Raw genomic sequence first — 17,629 nt, forward strand, 5'->3', positions numbered from 1 at the left:
GAACACCCTGCAGGGAAGTGGTATACAAAGAATTCTGTTCATCTGTGCTCCGTGAGCACTGCATGCATGCGTCTGAAAAACTGCGTCCGGTGGACGCGCTGTGCATCTACCTTTTTTGTTCTCTGGATGGAGAGCCTGCTGGTCAACGTGGTTACGCGATGCAGGTATTCCACACAGACTGGCAAGTCTTCATTCCCGGTGCACCAAGAGACACAGCCAGGAAGCCTGCAGTGGTAATTACAGACCGCAATTTTTCCCAGTACTGACGAGCAAAGTGTCCGGGAACCAATTTTGGCATGCTAAGTAGAGAGTGTCAATTAGGACTGAGGATGCGACAAGCCTTGCTGACAGCAGCTAAAACCTAACTCACCTAACTAGACACGTTAAATGATTGCTATACATTAACGTTCACCCCAAGCTTAGCTTTAGTGCATTCTCTATTCCCTAAAGCATAAATTGCTTCGTTTCGTTAAGCCGACAATAGTAACCGAAAAATGATAAAATCGTAGCTTGATTGTGCAGGCCTTCCAAACCTACAGAACTGTCTTCTGCCCCCCCCCCCCCCGGTCCCTGTGGCGTTTTGCAGCTAAGCCCACAGTCGCGTGGAGACAAAATGAAAAAACACCGTGTGTTTTGCGATGGCAGTGCAAGTTAAAGGACCCTAATTGGTCGAAATAAATTCCTAGTCGTTCACTACAGCATCTCTCAAAGGCCAGCAGCAGCTGCAGTACATTACATCCCACATAACACTACATGCACTGTCATTCTGCACACCAAAACCTATACTATTAGGATTTTCACTGCGTGCATGTTTAGCGGTATGCTCATTATTTCCCAGTAAAGTTAACACATACATCATATGAGGAAAAAGCCACAGCTCATTCTAGAATAACTTGTAGTTACATTTACACCCCAATGGTAACTGTAGTGTGACTTTATGGCACTTTGACAGCAGTATGCAAACAATCAAAATGCTGAATGAGTGCACACGCCTGCTTTTGGCTGAGTCATGAATATTGCTGCCATCCATGGTCATACCCCAGCTTAGTGTTCAACCTGCCTTTTAATGTTGCTCTTGATGTTGAATATTACAATCTGAATATTGCATTGCATATTTTTGGGCAGCTGGCTGTGTCAACAGTACCGTCTGCTGAAGCAGTGAGGGCAAGAAAAATACTACAGTATTTTGTTTGTGGTCTTGGATACTGTTTGATCTTAATGGTGTGTTTTGGTGCGGCTGGCCATGCCAGGAATGCTTTCCCATACAGCAGTAAAGATGGGCAAATACATATACTAAATAGTTTGAGTTCATGACCATGAATGCAAAATTCACTATGAACGACCACACTAACAATGTCTTTTGAATCACAACTCGAAGAGCCACTCATAAAGGTGACAGAAACAGAGAGGGTGCCTATAGTAGCATGGCAGGGGAGGATTTCCTATGCAAAGCATGAAAGCCTTAAAAAAAATGTCCAAGAAATCATAACGAAAACAGCGCAAACTTCACGAAGGATGCAGAAAGGGGAGAGGAGAGACAGGCAAGAAATACATGTTTCAAATGGGACCGCCCCCTTTAAGAATGACCCATAAATCCACCCTTGTAGCACTACAACACACCATGTTTCACATCCACATATCTAGTTCGGTGCATACTAATTAATACACATGACTGTACCTTTTCGGACTATTACTAGAAGGGTAGGAGTACCTATAGCGGCTGCAGTATAGGTTTCAGTGTTGTTCATTATTTCAATGCTGTTTGTCATGTTTAACGTGCAGAGCTGCTGTTTAACATGTAGAGCTGCTGCTGTACACTACAATTTCCTGTACTTGGTGAAATACTAGCTTGCAGTGTCATTCACTTCACTTTATTCACCTTAAAGACCACCTTTAGGGGGTATTACATAAGGTGTGGGATAATATATGCAGTAACAAGTACAAGTCATTATCTTTGAATTATAAGTATATTTCATGAGAAATGGCATTAGGCAGGCAGAATTCTTTTACCCTAATTTCTTTGGGGTACTTGCCTGAATCGATAAAAAGAAAGTCGGATATGGGCATAGTCAGCGGTGACGATGAAACAAAACTAGCGATTGCACCGGTGGCGCCATCTCGTTTGTCGACCGTAGAGATTCGGCAAAGGAAGGGGGTGCTTTGCAGAGGATTTGAAGACGCTGCTTCAACTGCTTTATCAATGACCACAAGAAACAGTTTGGCCAAAACTCCCCTCAATCTTTCATGAAAAAGTGTCTTCAAACTTTCCGCAAAAGCAACCCTCACCGTTCTCCTTTGACGATTCTCCATGGCTGAAACGAGATGGCACCACCGGTGCAATCGCTGAGAAAACACCTAGTTTTGTTTCGTCGTCACCACACACGATGCGAATATCCAACATTTTTTTATATCAATTCAGGCAAGTAGCCAAAGCAAATGTAGCATAAGACAATTCTTCTGACCAAATGCCATCCCAGGTGAAAAAATCCTAACTGGTTCCAGCTGGAACCAGTTCAACTGGGTTATGGAACAATTCCCAGCTGGAACCAGTTGCCTTTCTGGTTCCAGCTGGAACCACTTGCCTTTCCAGTTCCAGCTGGAACCAGTTGCTTTTCCGGTTCCAGCTGGAACCAGTTGCCTTTCCAGTTCCAGCTGGAACCAGTTGGCTTCTGGTCTAAACTCCGACTAGTGCCAACAAATTCGGCGACATTCTTTGTTCCTACTGGCACCAGTTAGACCTTATATTTTCAGCTACTTATGCTGCCTGTACTGAATGCATGTAGGGTCAAAAGCTATTCACTGTGCAACCATGCAATGAATTACATGCGACAATACGATGAACAATTTAAGCAAATATGGGTCACTACGGCATTTCTGGCTGAAACCATTTATTTTGTCTGCCTGTTCAACGCTCTCCGCAAATCTTGGATTTTCTCCGAGAGGAGCTTCGGCACTGCAGCGACTGTCTGTTCCACGTCAACTCCTTTTTTGCGCCCCCAGTAGCGAACTGTCTCTGCATATGCAAAAAAAAAACATAGTTGTAGCTTGCATGTCTAATTAAGCATGACAGGCACATGAACAATACAAATTCCACACCTGCAGCAATTACTAGCACTAGCTGCAACTACAATGGTAATACTTTTTTTGCTATAACATGAAGAGAAACTATACATTATCACATAGCAAAGATACCGAATGCACTTATGATAATACGCACATCACTGGCAGTAGGTAACATACAGATATAAGTGGCAAAGCATGTGCCCAGCATGATCTGCCGCATGCCACTGAAAGCAGCCCCACACACTTCCACACAACAAACCACCGGATAAGCACTCTTCCTTACCTGCAACTACGTCCACTTTCTCAGGAGTAAGTTGCTGCCTGGGTGGCTCGCCCAGGCCCCTTTTTGAAGGGGCAATGTTGCCACTGAAGCTCCGCGTTGCCAGGACTTCAGTGCTCCATATAGCCTGCGCGGTGTCTTTGCACACAATGGTTGGCTTTCTGCCTGCCATTATTTTTAGTGCACTTGCAGCACTGATAATTACTCCTTTTGCAAGGTGGAACTGCAAGGAATAAGAATTTCACCTTGTGTAATATGGGTTCATAAATGCTGAGCAACAGGTTAACAGGTAAAACAGATCATTCAGCACTCTGCTATCTTGGCAAGTTTTATGTACTGAGGTTTTTACAGACACTGTTTGGTGGAATAAGCTGAAAAGAGCTCTAAAAGAAGTTGGATGCTGTTTCGAAAGACGTAACAGAACTGCGGGTTTCTGTTTAATATAGTATCCAGCAAATGAAACTCGTATCTTCACAATTGTATTAATGTGATTTTTAGCTAACAACCAAGCATGGTAACATGATACTTCTGCTACAAGATTGATTACTGGAAAGAGACACTGTGGTCAGAACTACTCACAGATCCATCCGCGAGGTGTGTGAAATCTTGATCTGGAACTGCAAACAAACCACAGAAATAAAGTATGCATCACAATAACACAAGCTTATCCTCCCAACAGGTTCACAGCACATAAACAATAGGTCAATTATGTTTGCCACTGTCTTCAGGTAGCCACCAGCATCACCTAGGTCACATTCATGGCACACAATTCAACTAGTAAAGTTAAAGGCTCAGTAGACTCCACTGACCATTTAAAAATAGTTACCTTCACTGCTGTAAGTGATACACAAAGTGCTGGCTTCTTGCTTATGACACCTTTGTCACAACATGCAGTACAAAACTGACAGCCAGAATATGTGTAGCAGGATGTCCTGCAGCCTTTTTCAAACTCTCTAAATCTAGTGAAGTTTTTAAGACATTAGCAAGTGAATGAACAATAAGCAGAATAACAACAGAAAGCAAGGCACCAAAGAATGGCAGTTGAAGATAAGAGAAATAAAGTTATATCACAAACCAGCATTTTCATGGGACATTCTGCATTTATCTACTGGCGCTTTGGTATGTTTTAGACCAATGGTTATGAAAACTTACCACACGAGGGCTGCGAAGGTGCTGCATCACTTTGCTCCTTTGTGGGAGAAGCCTGCACTGATGCAGGGGCATCTGCAATATTAAAAACAAATGAAATAACTTGACATTGCTATATATATTACTATATATAGGAAGTTAGTGAGATTACTCTCATGTCCACTCGCAATACGTAAAAAGAGGAGGACAAAACTAAAGTAAACATTGCAAATATTGGGGATTGAACAAAAACAAAGTTCATTGGTGAGGCACATGCATTTCCACAACAGCTTTGTTCAGGTTTCATGCTCACGCTTTGTCACCTGAGGGCATCATGCCTGCGTGACAGATTGTGATTCTGCTTCTCACTTCATCCCTCTCCCTCACAGTGCAAGGTAGCCAACTGGAGCAGCCTTCTGGTTAACATCCCTGTGTTCTCTCTTCCTCCCTCTACAAATGATCTACTGGTGATTCCAGATGCTTCAGTCCAATGTGTAAAAGCTACTGCACATGAGCCCCGCAAGCTCCACGTTTTTCTCAAGGACGGCTCTGTGCTAGTGCACCTGAGGCTGCAAATTACTAGCTCTTTCAAAAAATAGTGCACACAGTACAGTACACTGTTACATCATATGGACTGCAACTATGATGGAAGGTCAATTAGCCTATATATAGATGAACTAACAATAGGCTAGGCAACCGAAAATAGAAAGGTAAGGGAACAGCACGAAATACCGACAGACTATAGTTGGATACAACTTAAGAAGGCAGCGGCTTTTCCCCGTCAAGGGACTCCCTTCCAGCCAATGGCGTCGGCCGATTTTCATGACCTTGCTAGTGTCACAAGGCAGGGAGTGGTAGATAAAAGGGGATAGTCCCCTCCCTCCATAGTCAGGAATAGACCCCTCTTTCCATTGTGGCACCGCTCCCTGCATTGTCACCCTAGCACAGTCATGAGAATTGGCCGACACCATTGGATGGAGGGGAATCCTTTTACGGGGAAAAGAAGCTGCCTTCTTAAGTTGTATCCGACTATAGGAAACGGCAAATAAAAGTAAAAAATAACATATATTGGCTAAGCATGCGACATTAAAGAAAGACGCCTGGCATAAAAGTGCACTTACTGCATTGTGGTTGCTGCTCAGTGCTCTTGTGGACCCTAGCATAAGACTTATCCACAGGTGGAGCTGCATTTAAAAGTTCGCATCCGTCATTTTGTGCATGTAAAAAACATGAACAAATGTTGAGCTGCAAACTGTGTCAACAATATACTAGCCGTTCATGAACTTAAATGTCGTTAACAGCAGAGAAATGAACCAACTTACTTTTGCAGCTTTTCACTACTTCGTGAGGAGATTCCTCAGCCACTGTAATAAAAATTCTGGCATTACAAAAATTACTGCGCAATTTACATTATGAAAAACTAATTACAATCAGTTTATAGTAGAAACTGCCTTGCATGCTTCAGCAACAAATGACATGCAAAGAGAACTGAAATGCCAACACAGAAACAAATATATTAGGTACTGGAAATACAAGCGAGGTTGATTAAAACTTCTAAAAGACACTCCTTACACCTTCGAGAAATTAATCTGTGCTAGTATTGAGCTTCCCCTAGCTAAGATCTCAATTTGTTGTTGATGTTTCAGTTGTGTTCACATTTCATTTGTTGCTTATGTACGTACGAAGCAAAGTGGTCAAGTTGAAATTTTGGTCATGCTTCAATAAATTTAAGAGTGCCATACAGCAAAAGTTCCAAGTACACTTTCATATACACAAGCCCAGACTGATCTCATGCATCAAATATAAGATTGTGCAGGTGATGAGATTCCTAAGCAAACTCCATAAGATAAATTCAGGAAATTAACCCAGTCTTTCATATAAGTATTAAGCAACTGACAGGCACTGTAAATTATGAATGTTCATTTTTCAATCTGTCAGCTTGCTAATCACACTATGGTGAAAGTTTAAAGCATAACTTAGCCCTTTCATTTAATCCCCTTTTCATTCTTGCAATGATTTATCACACTGTCAATCATCAAGGTCGGGAAGAACTTACATTTAAATATCTTGCTCTCGAGGCATCGCTGCAGAGAGTCAACCTGGTTTTTTAAGAATTCTTTGTCTGCCTCCAGTTTCCGGGCCGTCTCTTTCCAATAATTTTTGCTGGCAACTGCCTGCCGCAGCTCCGACGATGAACACAGCGATTCGTCATCTCCCGAAGAGCTAGATGTGGAGAGGCGCCTCTTTTTGTTCTGAAGCATAGAAATGATAAACACATAAAATATTGTCCCATAAGAAATGATGAACTGGTACCTACTTTCTGCTCGTCGTTTTGCATCGCCTTTGTTTTGCGGTGAGCATCGTTCAGATGCTTATCCAAGATATTGGCATACGTTGTTTGCCTGGCTTTTGCTTTTTGTTGTTTCTTTTTTCTGGATATCTGAGGAATTATGGGATAACAGGAATGGTATATTATACATATATTCGGCATGTGCATTTAGCATATGTGCAACTGTATGTATGTTCACACAGTACCTGTTTTTCTTTCCTCCTTTGATCTTCTTCATCCGAGCATTCCTCAGCCCTAATCTTCGGTTTGAGGACCCTTTTTGTTCTTTCTTCAATGTCTTCTCGTCTTTCTGCATACATCGTGGATAAAATTAGCACGGTCTCATAAAATAGACAATTTAATCAGTATCACTGGAATTATAAAATCAATATGATACAATGAGGGTAATTAAGCCCCGGCTCTACAATCCAGTACAATGCTCCAAAATTTCAGTTCGTTTACGTGCGTCGCAGCGTTTTCTGCAAACCTTGCTCACCTCGAGATCTGTACATACACGTTTTTTTTTTTTTTTGTTAAAGCTCGTATCTTGTAAAGGCGCTATACTAAGGCTGTATCGTAATTCAATATATATCTGAGAGATAACTGGGTAGCGGTATCATTGACAGAATTTTTGTTCCAACGCTGTAGAACAATGAACCATGTAGGACTGCATGCTGCGCCGCAGATATGCACTGCCAGAATTATTTCACGCCTCCAGCAATCTGCTTCAGCAGGCGAATTATGCACTCATAATTGTGCACAATGACGAAAGTTAGCGCATGCGTTGTCACCCTTTCTGTTGTCCAAACTAACCAACTATATATAGCCCAAATCGCGCCACTCAGAGTAAATATCTGGGCACGTGCATGCCCACACTTAGAGCGTATACGACTTACCGGCCAGGAGGAGTACTTGGGCGTTATAAAACCCCGTTCCATCACCATCTTCTTTGGTATCAAGCCAGAATACCGAGTAAATTGCTTTGTTGTCAAAGTCTTTTGTATTCGCCGGTTTGAAGCTGTCAATGTCGGCCACGTCTACAACGTGCAACTTATTGTCTCTGTCGTCAACAAACCTTACTAACGCAAACATCTCCTAAGTTAAAAGAAAAGCTCTAATTACAAGCGAGTGGAGCCGGCAAACAATTATATCAGGGAACCAACGCAAATGAAGCACGGCGCATTCAAAAAAGCATGGAGCAAAAAAGCAATTTCCTCCATGCAAAAAAGCCATGGACAAGGTAGATGGCGATGGCGATGGAAGAGACCGAAAGCGCCGAGGCCCCAAAGGCCCAAAGCAGCGTCGGTGCGCATTCGGGGCAAGCGCTATACAAAACATCATTTCAAAAACTTTTTGAATAACAATAAACATTAATAATAATTTTTTGCAATATTATTTAAAATTGCTTTTTGCTTCTTTTCAACAATTTTTCGTAATATTTTAACATGGCTAGTAGTACGCTAATCAGGCAACTCAATCCAATCCAATCCAGTTGTCAGTTGTGTTTTGTAGCGTGTGTTGCGGCGTGTTGTGCTTTGTGCGTGGAGCTCTCATCGGTGGCACAATGCGGAAGCGGTACCTGGACTCAGAAGCCAGTTTCTCTGACATTCCAAGGTCTACTAGATGGCGATTTGGTCATACAGAGCGCGGCGCATTGGCAGAAAATGAAGTCTCCGACGGCGACGAGCAGGCTCCGCTGCCCGAGCAGGCGCTACTCGAACAGCACCCCATAGCCGACCCATTCTTAACAGCGTTCACGCTGCCGCCCGATGATCACGCTTGTGAAACAGAGCAACCAACACAGCAGCACGAAGAATCAGGCCTTAGTGCAGCCGACCTGCTTGCGCTTACAGTAGACTTCGTGGTGCGGTTCGACTTGCCCTGGACTGCAGCTGAGGCTCTCCAGAAGCTTATGACCTTCGTCCTTAAAAGACGGGATATCCCCTCGACAAAGTATTTGTTCAAGAAATGTGCCGAGGTAAACATTACGGCTGCAACATTCAATTTCTACTGTGACCAATGTATGACACTTGTTGCGGAAACATCGGGCAGTCTTGCCGAACGTAATGCTGTCCGCGGGAGATGCCCATCTTGCAACACGGAATATTGCGGACGACAAATGCTGCTTCATGGACACTTCTTCCTCAGCCTTCCAATTGAGGATCAGCTGAAGTTACTCCTTGCCGAAGGAGAGGTGTCAGCAGCTCTTCACGAGCGGCTAAAAGATATCAATAATCCCGAGAAGCCACCGGGTGAGATGTCCGACATCACTGACGGTGAAGCCTACAAGGCAATGCGTCAGAAGCTATCGATTCACGACCTGACGTTGACGCTGAACTCAGATGGAAGTAATGTCTTCAACTCGTCAAAATACAGCATCTGGCCAGTTCAAGTCATGGTGAATGAACTTCCTGTACGCCTCTGCCAAAAAAGTGTGCTGACGTCCATGCTCTGGTACGGGCAATCGCACCCTGACATGACGTTGCTCCTGGGAAGTTTTGTGCGGCAAATAGAGAGATTGGCTTGCAATGGAGTGAGCTGGAAGGTTGGCACAGAGACTATCCTTTCAAAGGTATGTTGCTGTTGGCGGTTGTTGTTGATCTAAATTCATTATTGAATCGGAGTAGAGGCTTATTTTTTGTCGTGCACTTGGCTTGCAAATATAGGCTAGTTGGCATGCCATTCATATAACAGTCAAACGTGAGTAGGCAGGCTGAAAAAAAGAGATATGGACAAGACGTTGGGATGTGGGCCTGTATAACATACTACTGAACTGATGCTGAAAATATGCTATGAAATTGTGTTTCACATGCGAGAGTCTGAGTTAATTTGAAATAGTCTTAATTTTGAAACATTCATTACAAGGTAATTTCTACATTGCTTGGACAACATACGTATAAATGTTTCATCATTTAATTGTAAAAGCTACAAAATCTTAGCCAAGTGGTAACTAAAGTAAATACGATTAAAATGTAGCACCTCACTGCAGCGGAAATACACCTTTGCAGGAGTCATTATATAGGATTGGTTTCTAGCCTTCATTTTGTATTTGTGATTTTGTTACCCTGCAGATTCATTGCTTCAGCTGCTGTGCTGACTCCCCAGCAAGGGCGATCATGCAGAACATGCTCCAATTCAATGGGCATTTCGGCTGTGGATGGTGCCTACACCCAGGCACTGTTATTGATGGTGAGCAGCCTTACAACCACTTGACATTCAGAAATTATAAAAACTGGTCAATGGATACATCTGCCTTGATAAAATGGACATCTCAAAATATGCGCAATCAATGCTTAAAACCACTGGGCACAGTGACACTTTTGTATAGGAGTAGTAAAAGGAGTGCAAAGATTGGGAGGTACCTTTACTTTTTAGATTCATGCCAAGAGCCTAGAGGAGCCTGGAAAAACTTGCACAAGTCTTAAACCTGCTGATGGAAAATATTCAATTATGTTGTTGCGAGTGCATATTTTGAATGCATTTGGCTGTGCATTGTTAAGTCCACATTACATGTGTCAGATTATAGGTTGTTTACAGAAAGCATTTTTTTCGAGGCAACAGGTGGCACTACGAGGTATTTATCATAGCAATATTGTGGCCATTGCAATGGGTTTATTAGTATGTTGTAAAGCTGCCAAAAGCTGGTACGATAACTGCATTTTGCTTCAGTAGTTGTGGCCGTTCTATTGCATCTTCACATTCTTGTGTGCGCTAATTTGTCTCCTTAGATCACCCAACACTGATCTCAGTGTTGTTGATTTGCTCTCGTCTCTGGTGACTGCCCTTCATTGGGAGTAAATGCAAAAACATTTGTGTGCTTTGCAGTGCTAGACATCTAAAAAAATCTCTAGGTGTCTAAGTTATTCCACAGCCCTCCACAACAGTTTGACTCATTGCAGAGGTGCAATGTAAGACCCTATTTACCTAATGGTCCCCATGACCCCTAGGCTTTATTTAATACTGCTGCATTCAGTTCATTAATGGTAATGGTGAATATAATTTCAATTCTCAGCATCACGTTTTTCATGTTGCAAAGTGCTAAGATTATTCTACCTCTCTAGACGACAGCACTGAAAAGCTAGAGCAGCAAAGCATCCGCATGAGAACATTTTGCCCACAGGCCTAGGTTTGTTGAACAACAGTCCATTCTTTTTCAAATCTATTTTTGTGATTTTTTTTTTTAGTATATCACAACTGCTTTTTTCCTGTATAGTTGTTTGAAGTTCTGGACACTGCAGACTTTAAGGCAGAAATACTGATCGAGCTCTTTTCCAATTTCTCATTGTGCCTGTTATTCTGTTCTTGCTTTTGGATACAGGGACAGTCAAGTATACTGTTGGTGACCCAGTGCCTGATAGGACTGCAGATGAGACCATTGAACAGATGAAGGAGGCAGCAGCAAAAAATATGGTTGTGAAAGGGGTAAAGGGACCGACAGCTTTGCTGAACTTGCCGAATTTTGATGTAATCTGGGGGTTTACCCCAGATTACATGCACTGTGTTCTGTTAGGTGTGGCACGACAGTTCACAGACCTTTGGCTCTCAAATCCAGGGGAAGAATATTATATTGGTGAACCAGCACTTGCCGAGGTTCTGGACAGAAAACTTCGCAGCTTGAAACTTCCCCTTTGTTTTCATAGACTGCAGCGTTCGCTCACAGTACGTAAGTACTGGAAAGCGATTGAGTGGCAGCAGTGGCTGCTTTGCTTTTCCCTACCATGTCTGGATGGCATTTTGAGGGTAAAATTTCTGAGACATTTTGCCCTACTGGTGAGAGGAGTCTCACTTCTACTCCTAGACAAAGTAACAGGAGATGATGTCACCCACAGCACACAATGTCTTGTTAAATTTGTTGTGGAGACGCAATTTCTTTATGGTCAAAAAGCCATGACGTTCAATGTCCACCAGCTTCTACACTTGCCCAAGAGTGTGGTGGCACAGGGGCCACTCTGGGCACATTCATGTTTTGCCTTTGAATCGAATATTGGGCAACTGAAGAAGCTGGTGACATCATCCAAAAGTGTGCCACTCCAGATCGTTGAACGACTCATGATGGCCGCTTCTCTAAACCATCTAAAAGCGCTTGCTAGTTCAGAGACGCAACAGTTTTTAAGAAAGGATAGTGCCTTGAGCCGAAAGCCTGTCCAGCCACTTGGCAAGCCGAGAGAGGCTTCTCAAGAAGTTTTGCGGTGTCTTGAAGGTCAGATTGGTGATATTATATGCGGTCCTGTTGTGGAACATGACCGGGTTGCAGTATCTCAGTATGTGTTCCACAGCGAGCAGTACAAAAGACCGTACATGACTGACTCCACTGCTGCAATGCTGGAATCTGGAGCCTGTATCAAAATTAAGCATATAATTTGCTTCAGTGATGTGGCCGGAGATAATAGAACATTTGCGATAGCACGCAAGTTCTTTACCACTCCAGCCTACAAGACTATACATATACTCAGTGCTGAACTGACACAACATGAACATATTACAGAGATAAAGCCTGGTGTCATACCATGTGTTTTCATGGAAGGAAATGCATCATGTTTTTTTATACCACTTAAATTTAAAGCCCTATATAAGAGCCAGTGATTGCTGATGTGATGATGATAGTGAATTTTTATGGCGCAAGGGCACCTGCGGCCAAGGAGCACCATGGCACAAGGTTTTTTCATTTTGCTCAACATTGGGTCACAGACCCATTTCCCAAGCATTTCACCCTGATTAAGCCGAGCACCGGGCCAGGGGAAAGCTTGTACCCATTGTATCAGTGGTGGGCACCAGGCGGCACTGGGGATCGAATCCCGCACCTCCCGCATGTGAGGGGGATGCTCAAACGACTGGGCCACCGCTGCGGTTCGCTAATGTGCAGTGCTGTGAAGTAACATTGACTATAATAATATGCAAGTGCACAAGAAATTCACTTTCGTTGCACCAACATAGAGCAAATAGCACAGTGTCTGAAGTTAGTACTATGTGTGCAGTGCTGTGAAGTAACATTGACTATAATAATATGCAAGTGCACAAGAAATTCACTTTCGTTGCACCAACATAGAGCAAATAGCACAGTGTCTGAAGTTAGTACTGAACACATGCTTGCTGGTATTTGTGGGAGCTTTGCGTGCTTTGTGGTGCACACAAGTTGCACAATGCTTGTCATGGAAATTGATCTCAAGCCATCTGCTGTTTCTCCCATTGCCTGCTGTGTGTAGCTTGAGGATTTGGAATACTTTTTTTTTCAGGTGAATTAGGTAGTGGGAGACTTCCTTTGAGCACATGCTTCTTAAAAATATAAATAGTTGCAGTGATTGTTCATTGCTGTGAGTGATTAAAATTTTGTTGGGTGGTATCTGCACACCTCCTTTTGGTGGGACACTGAGGACAAATTCATGCTGGCCTTTATCGATTAGTGCATTCCAGCGGCATAGACACTATTTGCACTGAAAACGAAGCTTTCATAAGAAAAAAAAGTAAACAACAAATGAAATACAGGTCTCTGAATTACTGGCCAATTTGCAAGCAAAGTATGATGCACCAAAACAGTTTTCAGGCTGTCAATCTTATAGGCTTGGGCTCACGTGAATTCATTTCCAAGCAATGATCGTGAAGCCTTTTTCAGCTTTGACATCATGATTTTGAAAGATGTGGCCGGAAAATTTTTTAATCCTTATTTTCTCAGCAACACATCTTTGCTGGAAAAAAAAGATCAACATAGCCTGAAATAACCATAGAATTGATGTTTTCAAAGAACAAAAACTGGGCGAAGTTGTCTCCATTGTCTCTCCAGTGCTTGTTTATGGTTGCGTGCGATTCATGTGCATTCATTTAAAAAAAATGTCTTTATATCAGTATTTCATCTCCGTTCTTTGCCTTGAAATAAATTGCATATTTATGGTTTTATGATTTGACAGTTTGAATGTTCATTCCTCCATGAAGAAACAGTATGCATTTCATGGCTGTTCTGCATCTTTTACACATGCAAATGTTAATCACTTTACTTTTCCACACTGCACAATCAGCAAAAATGAATGCATCTGTGTTGAAACTAGTATTCAAAACATAGCACAGTTCAGTTCATCAGTGAAATCTTTTCACAAGCACATTGTGAATGTGTCAGTTGTACAGCTGACCAAATTTTTAGCTGGCGTGTGTGACGGCCAGGTTTTGCTTGTTCCTACAGCTTATGACAGAGCAAGCTTGTGAAAATATCAAATCCAAGCACAGGCTCACTAAGCCTGTGCTCAATATTGAGCGTTCTGCAAGTTTGCTTCATCATAAAGTGCAGGAGCGCAGGAAAAGTGGCCATTGCACATGCTAACTAAAGAGTTGGCTGGCTGTACACTTGTCAAAGCTACAGTTCAGCCTGCATCTAATAGCAGAGCTGAAAATTTTGATTAGCAATGAAACCTCTTGCAGTAAGGAAGTATATGGCAGTGCAACGATTGCAAGCTAACTATAAGGACTTTTGTGGAACGAAATGTGAGCTATCACTGTGAGCTTTTGCTTTGCTTTGTTTTGCCAAAGCTCTCAGGGCTTCCACATGCAGAAGCATCAGTTTGTATGATTCACAGGCTTGCACACTCGGTCGGATACCACCTGGACAGAGGTCATTTCTATAAAGAACCAGCACCTCATATGGGTATCAACTCATGTGAACCACACATAAATCCCACGCTCGAGTCCCAGTCTACTGTTTCACAGTCTGGTTCCATTTACAGACTACAAGGTTTCCGATCAGCTGGTTTTATTTTCAGATCAAATGGTTCCAGCTGGTACCATTTCCAGAACGACTGGTTCCATCTGGTACCATTTCCAGGCCAACTGGTTCCATCTGGTACCATTTCCAGGCCAACTGGTTCCATTTGGTACCATTTCCAGGCCAACTGGTTCCAGCTGGCTCCATTTCCAGGCTGCACTGGTACCTGTTAGGACCAGCTGGAACCAGCTGATTCCAGTTGAAACCAGCTAGAACCAGTTAGGATTTTTTCACCTGGGATTTCTGTGCGAAATTTGAGCTCGAAGAACTCGCCACTGTAGCTGAGAAAAGCATTCTACGGAAGCGGCACGGATAAAATTCTAATAAAAGAATCTTTAGGAAGCATTTAATATTTAAGCGAAAGAGCACATCGATCGATGCAAAGCATGACGAGTTAATTTTTTTCACTGCCCACCAGTTATGCTCTGCCGCTGTGCCAGCTGTCATCAGTTTTCAAGGCGCATGGACTGGAATCCTCGGAACGAGTCGACAACTGTTCGATGTGCAGCTATTGCTTTCATGTCATTTTTGATGCACAGTAAATGGCTCAATGGCAACGAAGCCTGGTGCTGTTGTCCAGATGAAACAGTCCAAAAAATGTGTCATCAGCACAGCTGCCATAGTAATCATATATGCCAAATTGTCTTTAGGACAAGGGCCTACTGAGTGAAGGAGGTTAGAGACCTTTAAGCCGAATGCCTTTTAAAGGATTTTTGGTCAAAGACCTTTAGGGTAAACGCATTTGACAAAGGCCTGCACCCTAAATGCTTTCGACATAAAGGCCCTTACCTAAGCACCTTCAACCTAATGCCTGCAACCTAAACACGTGCACTGTAAAGATCATCAACCTAAAGGCCTCTAATCTAAATGCATGCACTATGAAGGTCTTCAACCTAAATACCTAACTGTCTTCAGAGACCTCTGAGACATCAAAACTACTTACTAACAGATATGGTTAACTAGTAGCCCACAATGAGAGAGAATGCTTTTGAATTCACAGCATGTAGTCTTAAGTGGCCTCATTAATTTGCACTTTAAATTCTAGTTATTAAAGTGATGCTTTGTTAAAATCTACCTGTGGCTTCCAGTGACTGCACTGGTGTAAATTCATTCATTCTGGCACTGAACCCATTACTGCAGAAAGCTCGAAAACTGGAAGCTGTATCAATGTGTCTAGCACTGAAGAATACTCAAAGCATAAAGGCTCGAAAGAAAAAATCAGCCCCTTCTCACCATCGAATGCCCTCCAGCAGCTGGTAGTCTCTGCGTCGATCAGCCGCTGTCCCGATGCCGAGGCAGGAATGCCCCGTCTTGCGAAGGGGACCTCCAAGGTAGTTTCTGATGGGTGATTTAAGAATGTGCATTAACATCACCGAAAATGCTACACATGACTATTTTCATGCTGCAGAAATCCAAGTAAAAAATGGAGTTCCTACCATTTACGAAGGCAAAGCTGTCGGCGCGGCCGCCACGTCTGAGCACGTTACGGCACGCCGGGACGGCGGCCTGAAGACATACTATACTGCCAGTGGCAGTATTTGTGGCGAGCACAACCCGGAAAATTCGCCGAGTGCTCCGGCGAGACAGCGAAAACAGCAGCAGCCGGGTCGAGCCGACGGCGCGGAGGCGGCCGGTTGCATCCCTTCCTGACGGGGAGGCCGACCCCCTCGCTCTCGGCGTCGCCATCGCTACCCGGTCGGGGGGGGGGGGGGGGACGCCAGTCCGTTGGCCGCCATCTTGACGCCGGGCGGGGAAGGAGACCGCCATCTTGAACTGAAACAGGACAGAAAAGACCGCCATCTTGCAATGAAGCCGGGCAGGGAAGGAGACCGCCATCTTGAACTGGAACAGGAAAGGAAAGACCGCCATTTTGAAATTCTCGCAGAGGACGAGACCCTCTTGTGTCTGACGACGCTGTGAAACGGCGTCTACTTCTAGAACGCATAGCTGCTGCATTATTTTATCGGTGTGTTCCTCTTCCTGAGCAATCTCCATTGCCTGCTTGATCGTAACATTCTCGACGAGTTAAATGAACCGGCGACGAAATTATGTGACTGCAAGCTGCAAAGGATTTGATCTTGCACCATGATGTGGGTAGCGGCCAAACTTGAACGATTTGGAGAGCCGTTGGACATCGCGAATGCATTCGGCAGTTCGCTCAGCAGGTCTCTGCACACTGCGTTTGAAATGAACGCGGCTGAAATATTCGCTTTGTTCTTCTTGAAAGTGCATGTCTAGCATTTGAAGGGCCGCTTTGTATACGTCCGGTGCCTCAGAGTCACCTGTCCCTATGTCGGTTCTATCCTGCGTCTCTTTCTCGATGAAGCTCTAGTAGACATTGATGCCTTCTTCCCACAGCGCGTTGAGCAGAAGCGCTTTCTTGTGGTCCGGCGTTGCGGTCTTGGCGGCGGCGTCGTAGGGCCTGGAAAACACGTCGCCATTTGAGCCAAGGAATAGCCGGGGCATGACCAGACGGGTGCCGGAGGTATTGCCAAGTTCATCTTGCAGAAGGAGCAAGCGGAACGAGGTGGTCAGGACAGCCGTGCAGAAGGCGCCGCAGTAGCGTCGATAGGTCACGCAGACGACGTTGAATTCACGTCAAAAAACAGCCAAGTGCAAAAATGCTGCGTGAAAGTAGGTCAGCAGAAGTAGTAGACGCAGCAGAGAAGTAAGTAAAATTTTCTCACTCACGTATAGGCATGATGCATGTGGATGGATCCTCGTCGCCAAAATGTGTCGGGCGCGGCCGCCATGCCGGAACACGTTAGGGCACGCCGGGACGGCAGCCTGTATAAAGACATCGACGCTAACGCTGAACGACGTTGAGAGAGTCACCGTTTATTCAGAGCGCGGCGCGTTAAATAGACTGAGCGACGCCAATACAGCGCCCCCATGGGGTGAGCAATCTGTGGTCCCGAAAGCGAAACCAAGTTAAAACACTAATAGCTTTTGGAGCGAGAAACGGGCGTCGAGTTAGATGAACAGCAAATTTTAAGGCGGAAGCCTTTAATGCCTGATCGTTGTAAGCAAGAGTTGTTGACAGAAATATCACGCTTTTCAATTGGTCGAAGTGGTCGTGACG

The 17,629-nt window shown here is 43.9% G+C and overlaps 1 protein-coding gene and 1 pseudogene across 5 annotated transcripts in view; one reads left to right on the forward strand and one right to left on the reverse strand.

Annotated features, from left to right (window-relative positions):
* The window catches only part of LOC149357394 (uncharacterized), a 38,959-nt gene extending 21,557 nt beyond the window's left edge, over window positions 1–17,402 (reverse strand). For 2 of the 4 annotated variants that reach the window (XR_016291814.1, XR_016291813.1), the window contains exons 1-3: window positions 15,984–16,017; window positions 15,781–15,885; window positions 111–225 (exon numbers count right to left, since the gene is read on the reverse strand). Coding sequence is in view for 2 of the 4 variants with exons in the window: in XM_089584642.1 (XP_089440768.1) it covers window positions 2,889–3,013; window positions 3,347–3,566; window positions 3,923–3,960; window positions 4,496–4,567; window positions 5,593–5,655; window positions 5,794–5,835; window positions 6,528–6,723; window positions 6,789–6,911; window positions 7,007–7,110; window positions 15,781–15,885; window positions 15,984–16,314 (1,419 nt within the window). In the remaining 2 variants the exon portion in view is untranslated. The other 2 variants (XM_089584642.1, XM_089584643.1) reach the window with 2 other exon arrangements.
* LOC149357395 (uncharacterized) lies at window positions 8,067–12,253 on the forward strand (annotated as a pseudogene). Its single transcript, XR_016291812.1, has 3 exons — window positions 8,067–9,372; window positions 9,872–9,989; window positions 11,119–12,253. The product of XR_016291812.1 is annotated as an uncharacterized LOC149357395 (transcript).
* Window positions 17,403–17,629: the final 227 nt, after the last annotated feature.

The sequence above is a fragment of the Amblyomma mixtum genome, chromosome 3 (genome assembly GCF_055824585.1).
Source record: "Amblyomma mixtum isolate Tamu chromosome 3, ASM5582458v1, whole genome shotgun sequence".
Lineage (NCBI taxonomy): Eukaryota > Metazoa > Arthropoda > Arachnida > Ixodida > Ixodidae > Amblyomma > Amblyomma mixtum.